At 39.2% G+C, this 22,292-nt stretch overlaps 1 protein-coding gene across 1 annotated transcript in view; it reads left to right on the top strand.

Annotated features, from left to right (window-relative positions):
- The window catches only part of LOC139707941 (uncharacterized), a 73,819-nt gene extending 62,283 nt beyond the window's left edge, over nucleotides 1–11,536 (top strand). The window contains exons 23-31 of the mRNA XM_071619937.1: nucleotides 886–960; nucleotides 1,800–1,907; nucleotides 2,362–2,649; nucleotides 5,170–5,343; nucleotides 6,021–6,273; nucleotides 6,923–6,961; nucleotides 7,523–7,646; nucleotides 8,282–8,495; nucleotides 9,252–11,536. Coding sequence (XP_071476038.1) covers nucleotides 886–960; nucleotides 1,800–1,907; nucleotides 2,362–2,649; nucleotides 5,170–5,343; nucleotides 6,021–6,273; nucleotides 6,923–6,961; nucleotides 7,523–7,646; nucleotides 8,282–8,495; nucleotides 9,252–9,392 — 1,416 coding nt within the window. The 3' untranslated portion in view covers nucleotides 9,393–11,536. The remainder of the gene's footprint in view (nucleotides 1–885; nucleotides 961–1,799; nucleotides 1,908–2,361; nucleotides 2,650–5,169; nucleotides 5,344–6,020; nucleotides 6,274–6,922; nucleotides 6,962–7,522; nucleotides 7,647–8,281; nucleotides 8,496–9,251) is intronic.
- The last annotated feature ends 10,756 nt before the right edge of the window (nucleotides 11,537–22,292 follow it).

Here is a 22,292-nt window from a genome sequence, read left to right as displayed (position 1 = left end):
GTTCATTTGTTTTGTTCATGGATTTAATACCCAGATTGATTGCCTCATTTTCATGTTGCCATGGAAGATAAAGGTTGCATTGGCTATAGGCAGGGCTCCACACTAACTTTTATTTTTGGTGGCCCAAAGGCAAACATCTGACCTTTTTTTGGTGGCCCGATAAAGCCACCAAATTCTTCATTTCTGAAATTTTGGTGGCCCGACGTGCGTTTTTGGTGGCCCCGGGCCACCGGGCCACCGTTGGTGTCGAGCCCTGCTATAGGTCTTATGACAGTGGTGGTATGCAAAAAGGACAACTGCAATAGCATCAGTTAGGTAGCCATTAAGATAGCTAGTGTTCACCATGGTAGTTGGATTTATTGTATGATACCTATCCTAACAATCTTGCATGCTATATCTCTTGTTAATTCAGAGGTGCTGCTGCATGTTATTTCTCTGGAGAATTTGTATTTTAGTCAGCAACAATGTTGTTGAAGGTTTTTATAGTAAGGAATTATAATTACAGTATAGATGATATCATACATAGGACCTACATGTGTAGATGTGATCTCTGTGATCCTGTAAAGACAGCAGGGTTAGTTCAAATTTTACTTTTGCATTGCTTCTACAAGTATATGAAAGGCCATTTGCTGTGAAATGATCCTAGAATTTTCCAAAGTAATTTTTGAGTTACATCATCTCTTGCAAATATTAGTGACAGCATTGAGTATAATCACTGATGTTGACAGCGATTCAAGCCCTGGAGCAGGAAACGAGGGATGATATGGGTCAAAAGAGAAATTTAGCACAATGAAGATGATGCTCAATATTTTGTGACTGTGAATGCATACCACTGTTTTTTTTCCTGGTAATGTGTCATATCTTCCTTCACGATCTGGTTTTCAGGTGATCCAAGAGTGGCAGAGCATTGGGTACAACTGTCCCAACAGCCGCTGCATGGCCATCACAAAACTGACAGACGTAAGCATGCGCCTCAAAACGACGATTGTAATGGTGGTTGTCGAAGGAGGAAGTCCTCCAAGAGAAATACTGTTTATCCCCTTGTGATTTGTTCTGCATCTTCTCTCAATGTTGGCACATGTTTTGCCATTGTGATGTGCTCTCCATGCAGTTGTGCAACAAAACTGACAGACGTATGAAAGTATCTAGAAACCCAGACAGGCTGCAGTACTGATCCGGCGTGATGACATCACCAGACCCTTGTCAGTTCTTGTATCAGCACAGTTGTAGCGATAGTCATCGTTATTGAGGGTGTACATGTGACTTGTAGATGTTGTTGATTTTGGTGTTATTAGTGAGGCATTTTTGGTGGTTGTGGTGGTGAAAGGTGTAAGGTTGATGTTGTTCTGGGTAGTGGTGGTTGCAGCGTGAATGACCAGGACAGGGTTCCTAATTCTAAGGCCTGAAACACTAAACTTCAATCCTCATCTCTGTCTGTATTATAAGTAATTTATAAGTATATGTAGATTCCTTTTTTAAGTACGAAATGATAACTGTAGGCCTCTAAAGATGTTTTGCTTAAAGACATTAATACACCATCAAGGAGCATGGATTATTGCATTCAAGAAACTCAAGTGATTATTGTTACCTGTGGGGTTCTTGTTTTAGATCACAGTGAAATGCGATCAATAAGCTATGAAATGTGTAGAGAGATATTTGGGGAGAATATGCTCGCACGAGCATGATAGTTTTTGTTAGAAGGGTATATATGTATGGCCACAAAGAGATTTGATTTTTTTTCTTCTTTTCGAACAATTTGATTTCAAAATCCTTTTTTTCTGACTTCATGCACTACACAGATGATCTGTGAAGGTGCCAAACTCTACGCCTGCAAGATTCACTGGATTCTTGAAGCCAATGGTTTCTACAAGACAAACAAAGCCCAGCAGTTTGACATCAAAGACAAGGTTTGCTCATTTGCCCATCTTACAGAAGAGTCAACAGCAGGTTTCTTCCATTTAGGTTTCATGAAAGATCTTGCTGTCTTAAAATCTTAGGAAAAAAAAGAAGACTCTTTGGTTTGCCCAGTTTACCATTCCTGCTTGCTCTTATACGACAAGTCTTTTTAAACGTTTTGAAGGTCTTTTGCTTCCTTGAGTCATTCTGGTATCACATTGCATTTTTTTTTTCATTCACCTGTTATTGGGAAAAAATGTTTGTGAAATGCTTATCAAATGTTAATTTCAAAGTCTTTGGATAAGATGTGATGGGGGAACATTGATATCAGTAAACATTTAGTTGCATTTACTTTTATGACATATGCTAATGTAGACTATCTCCAAGATAATTTGGACATGATGTACACATGGCTGACTGGTCACTTTATTAACCTGTTTAATCCCACCCCACCCATGCCCACAGCTCTGCATCACCCTCAACAACATCGAGCACGTCCGCGTCTATCTTGACAACCTCCCCGCCCTGCTGGAGTGGAAGGCTAACTGTACGGGGCTGGCCCTGTACCATGACAACAAGGGTGCCGGGGAGCTCACCCTGAAAACCCTGTACCGGCTGACGGCGGCCGCTAGCCAGGACATCCGGGTCATGTCAGCGCACCTGGAGCGGCGCATCGCCTTCAAGATGAGCCAGGAGGTGCACCGGCTGATGGACAAGGTGGTGAATCCGGACAAGAAGGTGCTGTGTGAGGAGGTCAGTATCACCTTATGAGACAAAACTGGACTTTGAAATGGATTGCCAGATGTTAAGTGTGTTTGTGTGTATGTGTGTTCATGTGTGTCTGCACACACGTATGTATTATGGTACATTTATTCGTTGAGTGCCTGTTCATATTTGTTTGTACATATGTGTGTGCATGTGTGGTTTATACGTGCAGATATGAGTATGGGTAAATGAAACGTTTGATTGCAAAACAGGTTAAACACCATTTTCTAACATTTCAAAGTAAGTCCATCATCAGATGGAGCATTCAAAACCTGTCCACTGATATTCTTCATGTTGCAGAAAAAGAAATATTTCATAAGTTATTATTGAAAATATCCCATATTTTCTTATTATTTTCTTTGTTTTTTAGCAGGATTTAATCACAAATATCTCAATTTGACATGAATGGAGTTAACTCGTTTTGCAGTCAAACTCTTCACATACTTTCAGACATTTTTTACAATCCAGGAACCTGCTCAAACTAAATATGGACACACACAAACTGTGTAGTATGTGCTTATTATGTGCAATAGGCCACAGATACAATACCACAGAAACATAATGCGTATATAATAAGGTCAGCATTTAGGAGTGTTGCATATTGGGGTCACAGAGTTAATGCACTAAGTCAGAAACCGTTCTCGGAATTAAATCAGTAAGTCCAGATGAATTGATTTGATTTTGTACCTTTATTGAACATTATCTGGATGAATCAGAACTTACACCATTTGAATGCACAAAGTCTTATGTGAGTACATGAAGTCGACATTGCAGTGTCTTGTAATATGTCTGCCCATTCTCCAGTGTGGTTGACCGGTCCATTCCTAATAATGTGTGTACGTGCCTGCTTATTCAGTAGCATAGACAACAAGCCATATCTGAGCTTCATTCCAGGACAGTGCTGAATTATATACTTTAACATTTTATTATTACTTAACTGAACTTTAAAATCACCTTTTTATCATTATATTCACCAGTATAGTACATATGTATATACACTGTACTGTACAAATATAAGGCATATATTACTAGAGTTCACAGGACGATATACAAGAATTTAAGAATATATCATTTTTGTGTTTGTCTCACCCACAAAAGGCAGAGGCTGGAAGAAGAGATTCAAAAGTCCTCCATCTGTTGTTTCTACATCATCAGGCGCTCTTCCGAATATCATCCTTTACACATGATGTTAACATTTGCCTTCAATATTCCTTTTCTACAAATAACTTTGCAACGATTAAACGTCAATTGCACCCAAACTTTGGTTATAGAGATGCATGATCACCTAGAGGACACCTCCAAGCAACGTATAGAGCATCGATCTTTTTTGTTATGGCACTGTCTAAAATCACATTCTAAGGTTGAAGGTCGTTACATGCCACATCAAATTTTACTCACAAGATTTATGCTTGTATTCAATGTCCCTAACTCTTGAATGCAGGGGTAGTTAGGACTGAGCTTGGAAAATAGGTGCATTTTGGGATGGGTTTTTGATTTACCTCTATCTATGTGTCGATCAGACATTTGGTATTGCATGTTGGCATTGCACATTGATATTGCGCATTTGTATTGCCAATTCATGTTGCACATTGGTATGGCACATTGGTTTTGCAAATTGGTATTGCACATTGGTATTGTTGCATGTTGGTATTGCACATTGGTATTGTTGCACATTAGTATCCAGGTATTGCTCTTTCTCTAACCCTTGAATGCAATTACCAATCACACCCAAACTTGGGTCACAGGTGAATAGCATTATCTGATATTTTGTGGTGCTTGCATGAAGAGGACACATGTTAATTACAGAGGTCATGTGAGGTCAACTTCTGACTCTTTTTTTTTTTATATTTACCTTTGTTACTTATACTGTGGCATCCTCCAACATGCCGCAGACCTAATTTATTAATTTAGTGAGCATGATTTAGGTTTGGAAGCCTGCGCATTTATGCTTTGAACTTGTCTTCAGCTACTGAGCAATGTTTATACAAATTTCACACTTTTGCACTTTGTATATGCACCATGTTTATTATGTGTGGTTGAATTGGCAATTAAGATCCATGGCAACAGAATGGGAAATAAGTGTCATCACTTTTCAAGAGAAAAGTTTGCCATTTCCCATCTTGGAGACTATAATCATTGCATTTTCTGTTCTGTGAGTTGTTGATTTCGCGCACGTCAGTTGACTCACAAATCAGTGGCAGTAGATTTCAGGCATGTCAGTTGACTCTCAAAATTTGTGAAAACAAAAACAGCAAACAATTTCATAACTTCCCCAAGTTTTATCTAATTTTGATCAACATCTTGTTATTAAGCTTATCAAATTTCCCCCTTTCTTTTCAGAATAACTTCCCCTAGTTTTAGCCAGTTTTGATCAACTTTTCGTTATTGAGCTTATCAGATTTTACCCTTTCTTTTCAGAATAACATCTTTGTCCAGAACTGCCCTCTAATGACCTATCTGTCATTTATAAAGTTTGATAGCCATTTGTATCTCTCCTTTGCCTTCCAGTGTATGGAGGACCTGTTGGATTACATCGACGATAACCTGGGCACGCTGTACAAGCAGCTCATGCCCCAGATCTTCCCCCAGCTGGTCCAGGAACTGTGGCAGGCCCTGCTCCAGAGCATCAAGTCCAGGGTCCAGGAGGGAAGGCCGCCAGGGTACTACAAGCGTCTGCAACATGTAAGACACTTTAACTTTCTTGGTTTATTGTACTTTCACTTTGTTTTACAATGGGTTTGCAACTGTGTTCGCTGATTCATGGAAAAAGCATATGATTAGTAGTCTAAAAGGGCAATATTTACCTAATTAAATAATTTGTGTAAATTAGCTGTTAAGCAATATATGCTGAAACAATAATAACTGTAGGATTCACTGAAGAGAACGAATTGGTGATGGAGATAATCAAATATAGCTCAAGACTTTGACTACATGCTATATCTTTTTCTAAAGCACCATAGGTAGTAATAATATGTGAATAAAGTAGTTATCATACCTTGTATTTTGATTCCCTGTAAAAACCTGTCTGAGGTAGAGTGTAATGATTGCCCTATAGTTGTTATTGCCTTTGGAGCATAAAGAGAGAACTTAAGACAAACACTCAGCAAAAGTGAACTTACCTTCACCCCTACAAAGGAGATGAGTGTCTAATCTTAGCAGCTTGTGTGTCACATGGCTATCAACACATCAGCTTCTATTTGTGGACAGTAATTATTGATACACTTCGGGAGTAATAGGGGTTTTATTCCACTGATGGCCGAAATAAGTTTTCATTGTAGACTGTGGCTAATTTTATGACAACTTCAAACCAAATGTAGCTCCACCTGTGACTAATACAAAAACACAAACATCAATTCCAGAGCCTAGATTCTCTAGAGGCATACTTCCAGCGGCCAGGCATTGAGCTGACCACTGCCCAGACACAGACGGAGACCTACCATGCCATCATGGCTGGCCTCGCCCCCAACATGCGCTCCACCCACGACCTGATGGCGGACTACTACCGGAGGTTGGCCACCGACATGGCCACGCCCGTCGCCTACCTGGGCCACGTCAGCATCAAGATTGCCTATCACGAGGTGGCAGAGGGCCTTCGCTCACTCTCGATCAAAGGTCAGTCAGTTACAGTCATTTTGTGTTTTTTTATTAGTTTGTGTGCACAACATTACGAAGTACAACTGTTTTTTTTTTTATCCATAGAAGTGATAAAGGCGATGAAGATATGGGACTGGGAGAAAATATTGAATGATTACTTTTTAGGAGCGATAACAGATTGTTAAAATATTGTTTCATCTCTATAAGAATCTCAACTTCTTGCAGCAATTCTTAATGAGAGGTCTGTTTGTGGTTGTATTTGTTGTGTTATCATGGATGGATATGAAGTTTGGAAACTTTTTTTTTTGCAAAAAAAATCACTGAGCTAAGATCAGTAAGATGATTTTTTGAAAATATTGTTTCATGAGTAATAGCGATCTTAACTTCTGGTAGCAGTTCTTAATCAGAGGTCTGTTATCACTGTATTTGTTGTGTTATCTTGGGTAGATATGAAGTTTGCAAACGGTTATATTTGCTGACGAGCAATTAGCAGTTAATTCCTCTCGTTCTCAAAGTTCAAGAAAGCTCTTCTATGTGAACTGAAACTTTGTGTAAAATTCATTCTTGTCAGTCCGAGCAGAATAATGATTATTGGAACTCTTCTCTGTATGTGATGAATGAAATTTCTTTTTTTTTTTCTCTCTCTCTCTCTCTCTCTCACAACCAGTATGCAATGCTGTGGATCTCCCTGGCATGGACAGAAATGGTAATTATTTGAAAGAAAGTTTGTGACAGCTATTAGAATAAACTGCCATTATTAGCTCTATTTTAGCATGTAAAAATTTTGTATATTTATTTCTTGGCAATATTTTCTTTCCTTAATATGCAGTTTCTTTGCATCTTTCACAAAACATGTGTTGCCTTAGTAAATGGCTCAGAATCACTCTTTTAAGGCATATGCTAGAGTCATTCAAACATGTATAAGAGGCACTTTAATTGAAAGCTACTGCCCTGAGCAAAACGTAACTGGAACATGAAGAGCTGCATGGATGACAGTCATGTCCCTAGAGCTTGCTGGAGATGACTAAAATTTTGGGTCACTGTTAAACATGGTTTGCATGCTTTTTTTTTTCCTCAGTATACATGTGGAATTGATTACTTAGTTACCGGTGATGTTCATTTCTGAACTACTTCGTATATCTCTTTTCTAAAACTAATGGAGAACCATTATGTTTGTGATTGTGTGATAACCTCTTGTAATATGCTCACTTTCCCAGTTGTCATAATTTGGTTTTCTCCACTAATTTCTCTCTCTTTCTCTTGTTAGGTCTGAGTGACCCCCAGGTTACCGTGGAGATTTGCCCAGAGACCAGCTTCAACAAAGTCCTGTCCTTCAAGACTAAGATTGTGTTAAGGGAGCTGAATCCAGTCTTCAACGAGGTCTTCCAGTTGTAAGTCACAGTTTGACGATAGCAAGCTGTAGATCTGCAACACAAACGCTAAGATGAGGCAGAATTGGGATTGGACAATGGAAACAACTGTCTTACGCATGTGCAAAACACAATTTTTTTACCTGATTAGCATTGTTGTGCATTGCGTTTCGTTGCAGATCTGAAACTCGCCATTATGATGCTGCTGGAATATGACCTAGGGACTCATAGAAAACTAATGAGAAAGTTTGACCAGCACAGACACACACAAAATACAATTCTAAATACTTTTACCCAGAGCTCATTTAGAATGAAGCAAAAAGTACTACTTTTTTCACGCTTATATCCCAATGCCTTCAGATACTTTACTTATAATGTACTCTATTTAACTTCAATATGTTTGTTTATTTGTGTGTTATGTATTTTATTTCTATTTTTGCTATGTGTGTGTTTCTTTGCCAGATGATTTTTATTTTGCTAAGCTAACAATAACAGAGAATTTATGAAAACACTTAATATGATGGATTCAGTATAAAAAAAACAAAAAAACAATAAATCCTCACAAAATCCAAAGTGGTAACAAGTGTCTTCAAGCAGTTCTCTGTTTATATATTATTCTCCATCTCATTCTCACGCACGTTTTCTCTCATGTCCAGTGGTGCATTGCCGGCTGAAGCATTTGCATCAGACAGTGTGATCATCGCAGTGACGGTCATTGATCACAACAAGCTGCTACCAAACAGCTTCATTGGAGAGGCCTTCATACCGCTACGTCAAGCAAGGCCCATCACTGAGCGGCAGACGGTGGACCACTGCCCCGCGATCATGCTGGCCCTGAAACGGCCGAGACGTCTCCGTGGTTACTGCCAGGTGAGTGAAAACAGTAACGGGTGAGAGTGCAGAGGTCGGGATAGAGCGTGGTACTCTCAATTTGGGGGATGCGGAAGATTGAATTTGTTGTTGTTGTTTTTTGAATGATAACAAATATATGGTTTGGAGCTTCTCATCAGCATTCAATCTCCTTTAGATCAAAGCCACATTTCAGAAAACTTGCTAAACTACATAGAGTCAACTTGGCCCAAGTCGGTTTTATGGGAATTGAGGAAAATGCATCAACTTCAGCACTATTCAACTTCTGGATGTCTAGAGGATTAACACACGTGAGCCGTGAATTTAGATTGGGACTTGTCATTTTTGTTGACCATGCAGTTTATTTGACATATGCTCCATCAACTTACATGAAATCAACTGTGCTGACTTTACTATTAACTGCAATGAATTCTCCTGCAGCCATAGGTACTTTTGAAATGATTCCCATGCACTGTGAATCCAAATGTAACCATCTAATCAGCCAGACAGTTAGCAATGTTGATAAGGCTCCTCCCCCCCCCCCCCATAACAGTATTGCCAACTCTACTGTCACTTTGATTGATAAACAAGTAGTTCCTCTTTGATTTCTCACATGTTTGAAAATAACTTCCTCCCTATTTAATCATGAACTACGTAAAAATATGATGCTCATCCCCAAGTATATAGTTTTTGGTTCCCTACTCCCCCTGAAGCCATGGTCATGAAAATCATCCCTCGTTTCTTTCACTCCCCAAACCTCACCCTCCCTGCAATCAGATCCTCCAGAATCGCAGCCGATGGGACAAGAACGCCCGGCAGTTCATCGCCAAGCGGACGTGGGCCATCCAGCAGCAGAGGCAGCGGACTGACAAAAGAATTGAGTCCCGCTTTTCCCACAATGCCTTCTTCCCGGAATGAGCGACTTTTACTGTGGGTGACGGGAAGCACCACCTTCTCAGAGGGACAAAAAAAGAATACATTCCAGTCGTGATGCACACTTGCACTGGAACTGTTGTCACCGTGACGACATGTACCATGTATGCTGCAGATACCGGGCAGTGGGTGTTGTATGAGAACTTCATTGAGCTGATGGAGCGTAGCTGTAGTCGCCAGAAGGAAGATCGTTTGGAGAAGACTTTAGTTGGTTCGGTTTAAATTTCATTTTTCATGAGGAATGATAGGCGAGTTGGCTTTTGTAGCGGAAGAAAAGTGTGGTGAAATGAAGGAGTCAAGCTAGAAGAAGTGCATGCTGGTATTATATGTGCCATTATGGGAAGTATGTTAGAGCTATTGCACACGTGTAGAACAAGTACATGAAAATCAAGTGAAGAAACAGAATATTAAGATGTTTGCATTGCTGCGAAGTGCTAGGCTAAATAACTTGCATTGAAGCTGAATAAGTGTATATTCAAGGGTGGGAAAATGGAAAAACCCTTCTGCTGTATATTCAAAACTTTGAGAGCAGGCATCTAAGACCTGTACCATGCAAACTTTTATGCATTAAAAAAATTGCTCATTGACTCATGAGCTTTAGAGGACAAAACAATATGAATATCATGTTGTATTCAGACAGGCATTTCTTGAGTGCGTTGAATAGGTTTCTGTTTGTCTGTGCCAAAGACACAAGACCTGCTCTGCGCATTAACTTCAGGCAAGCTGTACAGATCTGAGTCCTATCACACTGAGTGTCTCGCAATTCAACCATGCTCGGCCATCGTTACTGGACTTGTCCAATGGAAAGAAACATAAGAACTTGTCTTCAATGTGATGTATGCCACATTTAATCCCTTTTTCACTTTGGAGGGAGAGCATTGTTTAACCATTACTGAGCTCTATTCATTGACATGCAGGCTGGAGTGCTTGTTTTCACTGATTAGCATAGATGTAGGAAAACTCAGTGTCAGATAGTAGAGATTACCTAATTGCCCTCATCTCTACTGTATCAACTTCCTGTTGAACTGAGGCGCATTTGCCACATCTGAGTGGACTTTTTAATCTTCAACCTACATCAAGTGTGGATAGATTACTGAATAATGCTTAGAAACACGAAGAGGAAGATGTAAAGGGAAAATGAATAAATGCTGGAATGACTTCATTATGAAAATAAAGACATCCCATGAGAAAAGGTATAAAGCTAATATAGGAGAAATTAATTTGATTTTGATTGTCTCAAGTTCAGACTACTTTTCAAGCACTCTTCTAAACTACAGTGTTGATCAAAGGTCAAGATATAGATGTGGTCAGTAGTGGTCAGTGGAGACTGTGGATCCAGACCACACATACCTGTCCTGATGGATCACAGTGAACAATATGACTGTCCTAGTTGCAAGGCTCCACATTCTTCTTCTATTTCTCATAGGCAGTTATTGGACAAACTTTGACAATAATCCAATAGAATATTAATGTTTTACAGTATTGCAAATTCAGTCTTTTATCCATTCCCATGTTCTTGCACACATATGGAAAAAAAAAAAACAGACTGATGTACATCAAAAGGTTAGATCTGATTCTTAGATTCAGGCAATGCCGGAAATGATGGAATGAAGGGTAACTATTTTCAGAGAAGTGACTTGTGCGGATGGGTTTATCCCCATGTCATTTCCATGCAGTAGATGGGGGTTGCCTGTCATGCCCATGCCACTAGAGGGCACCAGATAGGTTGGCGTTGTCAATACTCCGTGGCTGTCGCGTCAACGCTTGCTCCGGTCACTTCACTTTCGTTTAGTATGTGGGTGATGTTTGCTTTCGTAATCACACTTTCACCTTCAGCACTTGGCAAGCGTTTCCTTAGTGTAGTTTTCCTGTAAGCCAATTAGATGCTAGTGGGTAGATATAAACTATACAATTGTGATAGAATGCAATTTTGTTGTTGAATTTTTTTTTTTCCAGTTAGCTTTTATTGTGTCTCGAGAGAGGATGGGCCATGTGCATATTCATTATTTACAAGTACGTGCTTCGGAAGAAACTCAACACTTGTGATTTAATTGCTTTCGATGTCTTGCGCAAATTTTTCTCTAAATAGTTGACTTTCAGTGGTATGAAAAGCTATATTGTAGGATATATCCCTGCATTTCATAAGTTTCTGTTTAATAACCTAGCTGGTCTAGGGAGGTATTTTTTTATACATTGTGTAAATGAAATTGATTTCATAACTTATACCTTCTTTTTTTAACACTATTATCGCAAAATGTTGCTTTTAAATTTGAAGAATGTATGCATGATAAGACTTCACTATTTATTGTTTACTAAGTCAGACACAATAACAGTTTTCTATAAACCCCCTCTGACTGATCGTAGATGGTTTGTACAAAATATATATGTATCCCTGTATCATGTTTATGTAATTGAGCAGTCAAACAAACAATGACAGTGCCTGTAGATATATGCCTAATGTCATGTATCGTGTTTATCTTCATCTGCGATGATATTGACCAGTACTTCATTGATATTTTATTTATTCAGAAGTAGAAACGCAGACGGGAGGACCGCACCATAAATCTAGAATTGCTTAAATTGTTCTTTAAGCCAGGATTGTATTCTGTCTGATAATTCATGAGATGTATTATATGCCACAGATTTTATGTGTTTTACAGTGACAGCATCGAACGTTCTCAGTTTCAATTCTTGGCAGTATTGCCTTTCTCCCAGCATTGTCTTTTCTCATCATTCTTCCTTTTTATGCCATCATTACCATCTTCAGAAACAGTGATTTTTGTTACATTTATCTGGGTTGTGATTTGTGCTTTATGTTGTATTAGATTCCACTGTGAAACTGTACTTCAATTGATGTCCATGTAAATTGGTGTAAAAACAAAAAAAAATTTTTAAAAATGTGTACATGGCTCAACAAATGCCAAGTTGGAGAATGATAACATTGCTCTGTAAAGCACCGTCTGGCTGTTCCATGCAGTCAAATACAGAACTGTTATCCCATTGCAGAAATGTGCGTTGCAAAAGTGTCTCAAAGATGTGTTACTGCGTACCATATTTGCTGTAAATAAGTGCAAACTTGCAGTAGAAAGACTGATATTGTAGAAGTGTCTAGTAGGTAAGACACTGGCTGCATTTATCTGGCTTGAGAGAGAGATCGAGAATCACATTTTGAAACGTGTTTCAAATGGCGTTTACGAACGTGGTTTGAAACACAATTCTTGGGGTGCTGCATTTGTCTTACCATCTTATAATCGCAATTTGAGTGTTGTCACTGCGCCACTCGACCTGGGAAGTAGAGGTCAACTGCGTACCACCAAGCGATATGCCTTCATCATTCAGGCACTGACAGTGGTTAGAACTGGAAACAGCTGGAAATTAACCTTGGCAGCTCAGAGAGATAAATGCGTTTCAAAATAGCATTAAGTTTATCTTCTTGCAGAAAGGCGATCATGATCTCAAATGTGTTTCAAAGTGCCCCCCTTCTTTTTTTTTTCTTTATTCTTTTTTTGGCATATCAAATTGCCGTTTCTAAACCCTTATGAAAACATGGTTGCATTTATATATCACCTGAAAATGTCTCAAACGCATTTGGATCGTGATTCTGCCTCAGAAAATGTTTAGATAAATGCACGGTCTATAGTTGCAAGCTGCAGGAATTCTTCTCATCTGAAGGAGGAGTTTGTAAAAGATTTTAGGAGACCCCCCCCCCCCCCCCCCCATTGCACATCTCTATCAATCCTAATCTAACCATGTTCAAAATCACAGCAATATGGCAATAAAGTCTGAATGTGTCTCCATAAAATGATAATTATCTTCTCTGATAAGAGTTATGTGAGTTCACAGACATTCTTTTGTGTAACAAATGATTGGCAAAGTGCTTCACCTTTCAACATCTCCCATGTGACTCAGCTTTTTGAATGCCCTTGTGATATTATGGTGTTATATAACATGTTTACTTTTGCGACAGTTTATGCAAACAGAAAGAATTTCATGTGTTTTAAGTGCACACTGGAGCAGTAGTTAAAAAGTATGCATTACACGAGACTACTGTTATATTCTACAATATATTCCAGTACCTTAATCAATTTTAAATTCCCTTAAAAGCCTTGAGGACAATCCCACAGGAACAGAATTCTGTTTCTGTGAATGACTTTCACTTTTCTCAAATATTTTGGCAGAGACAGAACTAATTACCCGCTGAGGACACGCAAAAACGTATTACACTAATTATATACCATGAAAATACTTCTTGGGGGAAAAAAAAAAGAAAATTGGTGAATTTTTGTGTCCAAACTGAAGGGAGACCTGTTAACACCTAGGTCACGCAGTGTTGCCCATTTGTCTTACAATCTGAACTTTTACTATTCATTGATTTTCCCAATTTTTTCCCGAAAATTTTGCACTGACATACTTCTCTGATTTTTTTTTTTCATACAAAGCAACATTTCATCAGGATGAAATTTCCCTGAAAAAAAAAAATACTTGATTAGCATCTAATTGGTTTCTTAGCACATTTTACAAGTTCTCGCACCAATCTGAAAGAACTTTAATGTATGTCTGTTGTAATGCTGTAAGCTTTTAGAGCTTCTTCATGGCCATTACCTATGAACCACTGTCCTGTTTATCTAGTTTTCTTCTTGTTTATGCTAATATTCTATCACTTCCAAATGTGGGCAAGTAATATTAGTCATCCATATACAAGAGTGAGATGTATGGTAGGGCTGTTGACTTAGACTTGATCTGTATTGACTTTTTTTTTCTTGTGTAAAGCATATAAATACAGTTCTCTGATGCAATTCTTGAAATATGCATTTTAAACTAAGAGACTTTTAACTCATTCTAAATGACACAAGACCCTTCTGGTTTGGTCTATTTTACAATCTTCTTATTGATGTATGCTTGCCACATAAGTGTTCATCATATATGTATATTTTAAAGATGCATATAAGTATATATATGTTTGTGTATTTTTGTAAGCGGAAGGCAAGATAGAGAAAATATGAGGAGCAAAATGTTTTGATTCCAGAGTTAAAGAATCAGAAGCTTCAGTCTTCCACGATGGTCAGTTGATTTATATTCTTCTGACTGATGATGGAGAAGCTGGTTGTTGATTTAGTTTAATTCAAAGCATTTCAAAGTGGGCATTTCTGTTTGAACAGATGAAGACAAAGAAACTGCAATAAAACCCAAGCCATTCTCAGCAAAGCCTCTAGTATTGTTTCTAGTTGTGCTGTTGTTGTACACAACATAAATTATTCATAACAACTGCATATATTTCATACTGTAAAAATGTAATTTGATAAGTGAGTATATATGAAGAGTTGAATGCAAAATGAGTTAAGCATCATTTTTTGAATACATTTTAAAATAAGTCCATCATCAGACAGAGCAAAATGTATCCTTTCTTCTGTTAATTAATTTGTTGCATTAAAAAAAAGAATAATCCTTGAAGTTATAATTTTGAAAAAAAAAACTCTTCTTATTTTCTCTGTTTCTTAGCGGGTTTAATCGCAGATATCTCAAATTGACAAGAATGGAGTTAACTCCTTTTGCGATCAAACTCTTCATATAGATATAGTTGGAGAGAGAGAGAGAGAGGGTGGCAGTCACAATGGTTTGTGTGTTTGTCTTTTCACTCAACATTTCTTCATCAAACGTTATCTTCCTTTGTTGCACGTACGATACTTGTTTTGAAAATTAGCAACGGCAGCAGCATTGCAAAACATGCACATTCAATCAAAGTGATAATATTCAATTAGGAAGGAATGATGATGATTATGATGATGACGATGAAACAATATTTATATAGCGCCATTTATCTGTAGAAACATTCAAAGGTGCCCGGCTCCCACAATGTGTCACACATCATTCACAAAGTTGCTGGAAAAGATACGTCTTCAGTTCAGACTTGTAATGAGGCTGTTGCAATTCCGAAGCGGGACTGGTAGAGTTCCACAGATGTGGCGCAACAGAAGAGAAGGCTCTATCCCCATACATTTTTAGGCGGGTGTGATCCAAGATATTAACCCACCTGATAAAATGGCATGCCTCTAACTGAGTCACATTTTCATTACCATTACCAAAGTGATGCATTTGAAGATGACGATTGACAATACATGTATTTATACAACAGCACCACCTCACAAGCAGTAATCATGAACAAAGGCTTCTCATTATATTTCTGAATGAATACATGTGCTGACAATTCTGTTTCAAAGCAGTGTTGAATAAACATTTTCTCAAGATTAAAAGAGGATGCCCCCTTCATACTGAATCACACATATTTGATATCAACTCACTTCTTGGCCAAACAAATCAGCAACAATGGACATTTTCTGTTGTCGCAAATACCCAATACTAAAACATTTCTGTTACTCTTGGCTTATTCAACTCTAAGCTTGCCAGGGTTGCAATTTTTGCACCACTGTAATCAGATACACACGAATCTTGTAGAGCAGTAATTTGTCCGGCATGTAAGGAGTTATTGTGATGAGGTTTTGCTCTTCGCGTTTTCCAAGGTGAGTACTGAGTACCAGTATTTGCTTGAAACATAACTAAATGTCTCTTTCTGGCCCTGAGGGCGCTATTCAAAATAATCACATGTAGAGTCATGACAACCATATGAATCTCGAGTCCCATGCGATTATCCACCGCTAGACTTAATTAGTTACAAGATTTTCTATAGAGCAACCACAGGTGTTCACCTATGATGTCGGGTTCATAGCCGATTATTCAGAATCAGATGTATTGTCTTATATTAGGATTTGATTTGTATGCATGGTAGACTAGTCTAATGTAACAGAGATACATATGCATTTATTTTTCTTGCTTAATGCACTCAAGCATACATTTCTTGGAACGGCTTTGTGATAGTGGTTTCAGATTGGATGGTATAGCAACAAAACCTTCATCCTTAGAAACTGAGTGATGACGTAGACAATCGCTGAATACAATGTTGAATGATGTGATTTATGTTAGTCGGACAGATAGGCTCTCCCCGATGATGTCACGTTTCCATGGTAACTGGTAGGAGGTGTAGTAGACTTGGCCATTGCGGGCTGGAACGCCTGGACATTATTTGGCAGCATCTGAGATGGGTAGACCGAAAATGGTACAAATACGTGTGTGCATGGAATGAACATAACGGAAGAAACATAATACACGAAATATTATGTCCGTATAGGGCGTGCAATAGTGTACAATAACACTAACAGCGCGTTTGTCTCATTCCAGAGCAGTCCAAACAGTGTGAGCAAAGATTTAATAATGGTCCTGGTACTTAACTAAGCACTGCCAGGTACTCAGTAATACATCCGGGTCACAAGAGATGCCGTCTTAAAGTTATGAGCATCACAGTTCCAATGTGATCTGACTAAATTTGTAAGTTGAAATGGCGGAAGAGATCATTATTTTGCACACCAAGTGATGTACGAAATTAAAACCATCAGGCTATTATTAAAACTGTGTTGTTGTTGGGGGGGGGGGGGGTTCAGATCTTTTCAGCTTTACACTCTGTTCAAGTCTCGGTCCATGAATACATTCTCTCATATTCATCTTAATTTTCGTTTCTTAATTTCTTGTTCATCTCTCCTCATACTCCTCCGCGACCACTGGCGACATCTTCACTCATCTTCGAATTCGTGCGAGAAAACATCACGCCACTGATCGTCAATATAGATTTTGATGAGCAAACTTTTTTATAATAATTCTTACTCGAGAAACAGTCTGTTGTGACAGAGATAGCTGCGTGGCAGAGCTGTCTTCTTTTTTTTTTCTTTCTTTCTTTTTGGTAAATATGCTAAGCACAACCTTCTAAAATATCTCGAGTAGACCTATAACATAATAGTAAAAAAGCAACGCTGGTATTCCAAAGTGATCACAGAAATGTCAGTGCGTTGGTCAGAAAGAATTATAGCTGTTTCCCTGTTAAAGCAGTTACCTTGTAAATTCAGGGAAGCGATATGTAAATAACAATTATATACACACGTATGAGAGGTTGTGCGTGTATGTGATCTCACTTCTTTCTTTTTTTTTTCATTTTCAACAACAAATTTTAGGAATTCAGCTATTCTGATGACGCTACCTTGATAGCAACATTTATATGGTATCTTCCTCTGTTGGGATTCCGTATAGAATCGCGGACATAAGATTAAGCATTAACCTCATAATATTACTGGGGCAAGTTCGCGGACTTACTGAAGTGTTTTAAATCGCACGCGATTTTGCTGTTCGCGCATTCCAGTCAATGATAGTGAGCAATCAGGTACCACCGACGTGTCCAATCAAACTTACGGAAAAGAAAAGGTCGAGAAAATACTGTAGTCACAAATTTACTACTTGCGGATAACTAGAATACCACTCCTATGATAACTAATCCCATGATACGCAGATGCGTAGAGATCCTTCCGCACGTCATCTTCCGCTTACACTAGTTTCTGAACGCGCAGGCTACGACAGCTAGACGTCATACTTAATAATCAAGGCGTGAGACGAATCTATACAAAGCTAACTGTGCATGATTTCTGAAATAAAAACAGAAAAGATGCAGTTTGACCAACGATGCTTCCTTCTGCTACAAGAATACGTCACAAACGAGACACACTACATGAGTCTTCTTTTGGTTGATTTGCAGCCTATGAAATGACATTTTATATTAGGCCTACTCCCTGTTCAAGTCGACCAAATAACTTACATACAGAAGATCGGACAAAACAGAAGGCATGGGAATTTCCAGTTTTACGTGATTTAACGTAACAGCGTGATGTCGGCCACGATGACACATGAAAAAGAGATAGTCATGATCATTTTGAACGGGTTGCACATTAATATTTCACTAGTATCTTGTTTGTTTTGTTGTCTTTTAACTGATTTACCAACGGAAAAAGGAACCCAATCCCGTCCTTCGCATCACGTTACGCTCGAGTTACAATGATTTAGCAATGCTAAATGGGGCAAGTTCTGATTGCTAAGCATTTTTTTTGGACAAACTATTTCAGCTGCAAATGAATGACGGAGTTTGAACAGCAACAACGTCACTGCCTCATACAGAATTATTCCAGTGTCCCTATAACGTCATCGAATTGATGCAAACAATTGCACTGTATATATATATGACACAAAACGCATTTTGTGTAATTCGTCCTTGAGATGCAATCTATGCCTTCACAACAATATTTGTTTAAGACTATTAATGTGACTCAATAACAATCTACCACTTTTAACCTCTTTCTTACCAGTGCATGGTTCGATACAGGGGTGCCATCGAATAGAAACTCTATTGAAGTGACTTTCCTACTATTCTAAAGCTGACATTGATAGCTTGATGATTTGAAAGATAGATAGATAAAAAGAGATTGGTAAAAAGTTATCTATCTAACTGTGTGTTCCTCCTAGCTAGCAGATGAACAGACAGGTACATGAGTAAGTAGATAAACTACTGCTACAGTATAAAGCTGAATAGATGAATGATTTGATAAATGAATACGTAACTGACTAAATCAATAAAAAGTAGACAGATCTGGGGTAGATAAATGAATACATTCATTAATAAATATACAAATATATGAAATGAGTTAAAGATGAGAAAATGATATAACTACCAAACATATAATAAGATATCAAAATATAGGTTAGAATACATTTTGATATATATATATCAAAATATATAAGGGCAAAAACTATGAGGACAGAGTGTTGCCCTCCCCCCCCCCCCCCCAAAAAAAAAAGTGCCTTATGATTACGTAGAAACAAGATAGCATCGCTTCACAGCACGTATAAAGGAATAAATTTATATCCAAATACATTGTACAAATTGTATTCATTTTGTCTGCTAGTTCTCTTCTTTAATTACCTGTACGTTCGAACCGCTGTCCGCCTCAGGCAGCACCAGCGGCGAGCAGGGTCGCTTCCTCGTTGCGTCGGCGCCAGGCTCGCTGGAGCAGCTTTGGCTTCGTCTGGCCTGCTGCTGCAGGCGGGTCATCACGTTCTCCTCCGTGGGCTCCATGTCGCTGAGCCGCTGCAGCTGGCGGGGTTTGAGAGGGGGGCTCGAACCTTCATCGCTACTCTCAGTGCGTCGGCAGCGCACCCCGAGGCTGGTGGGAGCTGACCGTGTGCTGTCGTCACTGCTAGCACCATCGTCAGCCTATCGAGACCAACCGACCGATCAACCGACAAAAAAGACACATCAAGACACACAATTGTTACGAATTGAATGTCCGTTTTCACTCACTTTTCTTGTCCTTACTCCCCCTCCCTCTCCCCTACCTCTAACCCTTATCCCCTTTCTCAATTCCCCCCTCTTTTTCTGCTGTCTGTGTGTGTGTGTGTGTGTGTGTGTGTGTGTGCATGTGTATGTGTGTTTATCCTTCCAATTGTTGCACAATGGTATTTCATAGTGGATATAACACAGTGACTCTGAAAATGATGTGACCTTGATAACATTTTCTTTAACACGATAGATGTCCGGGAAAGGTTCGCATTGTTCTCCAATTCTGAGTAAAGAGCCGATGAAAACAGGAAGCTTACGTCGGAAATGATGTGTTCACTTCCACTGCCCTTTCAGTGCGAGTTTGAACTTCAATACCCGCTATTTCTGATTTACAAAAGTAACTAATATTGACGTAGGCCGCGTACATATTCTTCCTACAGTGTCGTCATAAAAACAACACCATAGCCACTGCGATAACAAGAAACACACATCATGATAAAATATAAAACGCACAGTAGGGGTACAATGTATTGACATAGCAACGCATGGACTGTGTTGTTGCCTAGGAAACGAAGTGCAAGATTGGATAACCCTGGTTTCTAGGCGGGAAACGTGACAGGTGGATTCATCACCTTGATGTTCAAAAAGCACGTGGCAAAATCTCACTCAGACTTACCTCGCCGAATTTGTCGAGACTGATTACCAGTAGGCCTTATGTTACTTATATTCCCTTTGAAAATGTTATAGAAAGACAGCTGTTGTAATCTTTCACTTTAATGGTATCAAGGGTGCTATAGGAGCTTGTCAGAGGCACCTGATACGATATTTTAGAGGTACTATATACAATATAGCGATGATGAAAAGAATGATGATGGTGATAATGATAATGACAATATTACTACCACTATACTATACTAATAATAATAAGTAGACTTCTGCTAATGGTATAATGATTATCGATGACAACCGTTACTATCGTAAAAAATACTGAATAATAACAATGATAAAGATAACAATTACAATGCTGAAAATAGTCAAAATAATGATATATTGAAAAGATTCAACCAAAATTTTGCGAAACTACACCTTTACCCATCTCATTCCCATTACTGATTTCGGTAATACAACGTTTAAGGGTCTTGCACAAGGCAGCTTGGTTGGAATGCAATTTTTTGGTCTTTGACGCAGATTGAAGGTGATGAAAATCAAGATTCTAATAAGAGGTCAGTTTATGAAGACTATAATCGTTTTGTTTTACCTTTAGTCGTGCATAATAAAACTTGAACAAGTATAACTTTCCTTCAAGTCGGTATAATAATTAATCGGCGAAACGTCGCGTGAAGTAAGTACTGATCCAGATTTCTGATTATTGATAAGAACTTGGAGGTTCTCACTTCGACTGGATGAATGATAATCTACATCAGTTTATAGTAATTATGAAATGCGCAATTAGTGTGATTGCGATCTTTTCTTTTTCTGAGGGATCTTTCTCTGCTGCTGTTGAAAATAATTACGTCTCAAAAGTACTATTGCCTTTGAAATTTGAGATGAATAACTGCCGAAGAAATGTGAACGCACCGCTGGCAATTGATACCAATTTGATATTCTAATAAGCCACCAATGTTGTGCACATGAGCTAACTCCGAACTGGCTTATACATGTTATATCTTTTTTGATTCCGTATATATAATGCATCATGTATTATCATCTTGTTGAGTATGACGCAATCGCAATGAAAGTGACAACATTGAGCCAAAGAAGATGTAATGATTCTTGTTACCATGGAAACGAGATGACCCACCAGATAAGGATCCTTCTTAGACCTTCGGCTGCTCGTGTCGGTCCCTGTGACGTCATTGGGACGCCAGAACGCCGAGGGTTCAAGCTCGTCAGAAGCGGACGTTTGAGCCCGAGCGGGAGGCGCGGCAGCATGAAGACGATAGAAACGCTCGGCGATCTGATTGGTCGAGGGTGGATTAGTCCCACACGTTTTCCCTTGTAAACATTCACATGGATTGGCTAACTTTTGCGTGCGCGCCGACGACGCGCCCGATGTGTGCCCGAGAGGTGTCAGATATTTCTCGAAGCGCTTCGGAACGAAGTTTTGCTTCTTGTTGCTAACATTTCTGGATGCGTCCGCGTCTTGTCGAATATTTGTATTTCTTGAAAGCGGCTGTGATGACTGTAGGGTTGATGATGCTTGGTTGCCCTGATCTGGATCATAGAAATTCAGCTGTGGAGGCACTTCATGGTTACCACAAGTGTGGTAGTCGCTTCCAACTTTGTCGCTGTTGAACTCGAGTGTTATTTCTCGGCTGACAACGTCGTCGTCAATGTCGTCTTCGGCTAAACCTAGAGCTGCTTCAAACTTGTCGTATGTCATGACTGGCTGCTTCTGCCGTGCGAACAGATCAAACGCGCCCTTCAGATGATCGGAGGACTGACCGCGTCCATTCTGGCTAGAGCGTAGGTTGCAAGCGTCCAGCGATAACTTTGCCACTGCCAGACCTGAGCGCGCGATACTCTGCGCAGCCTCTGCCGCAGCCATCGCCTGTCCCCAAGCCTGCTCTGCGAGACCCCGGGCGGTATCAGCTCTCTCAATTGCCGTACGCGCTTCAGATTTGGCGCGTTCAGCATGCTGCGCAATCGCCAACGCCTGCTCGAATGAATTATAAAAG

The sequence above is a fragment of the Diadema antillarum genome, unplaced genomic scaffold (assembly GCF_040938485.1).
Source record: "Diadema antillarum isolate AM-2024a unplaced genomic scaffold, OU_Dant_1.0 seq00001286_RagTag, whole genome shotgun sequence".
NCBI classification, from domain to species: Eukaryota; Metazoa; Echinodermata; class Echinoidea; order Diadematoida; family Diadematidae; genus Diadema; species Diadema antillarum.
This window is presented reverse-complemented; position numbering and strand designations above follow the sequence as displayed.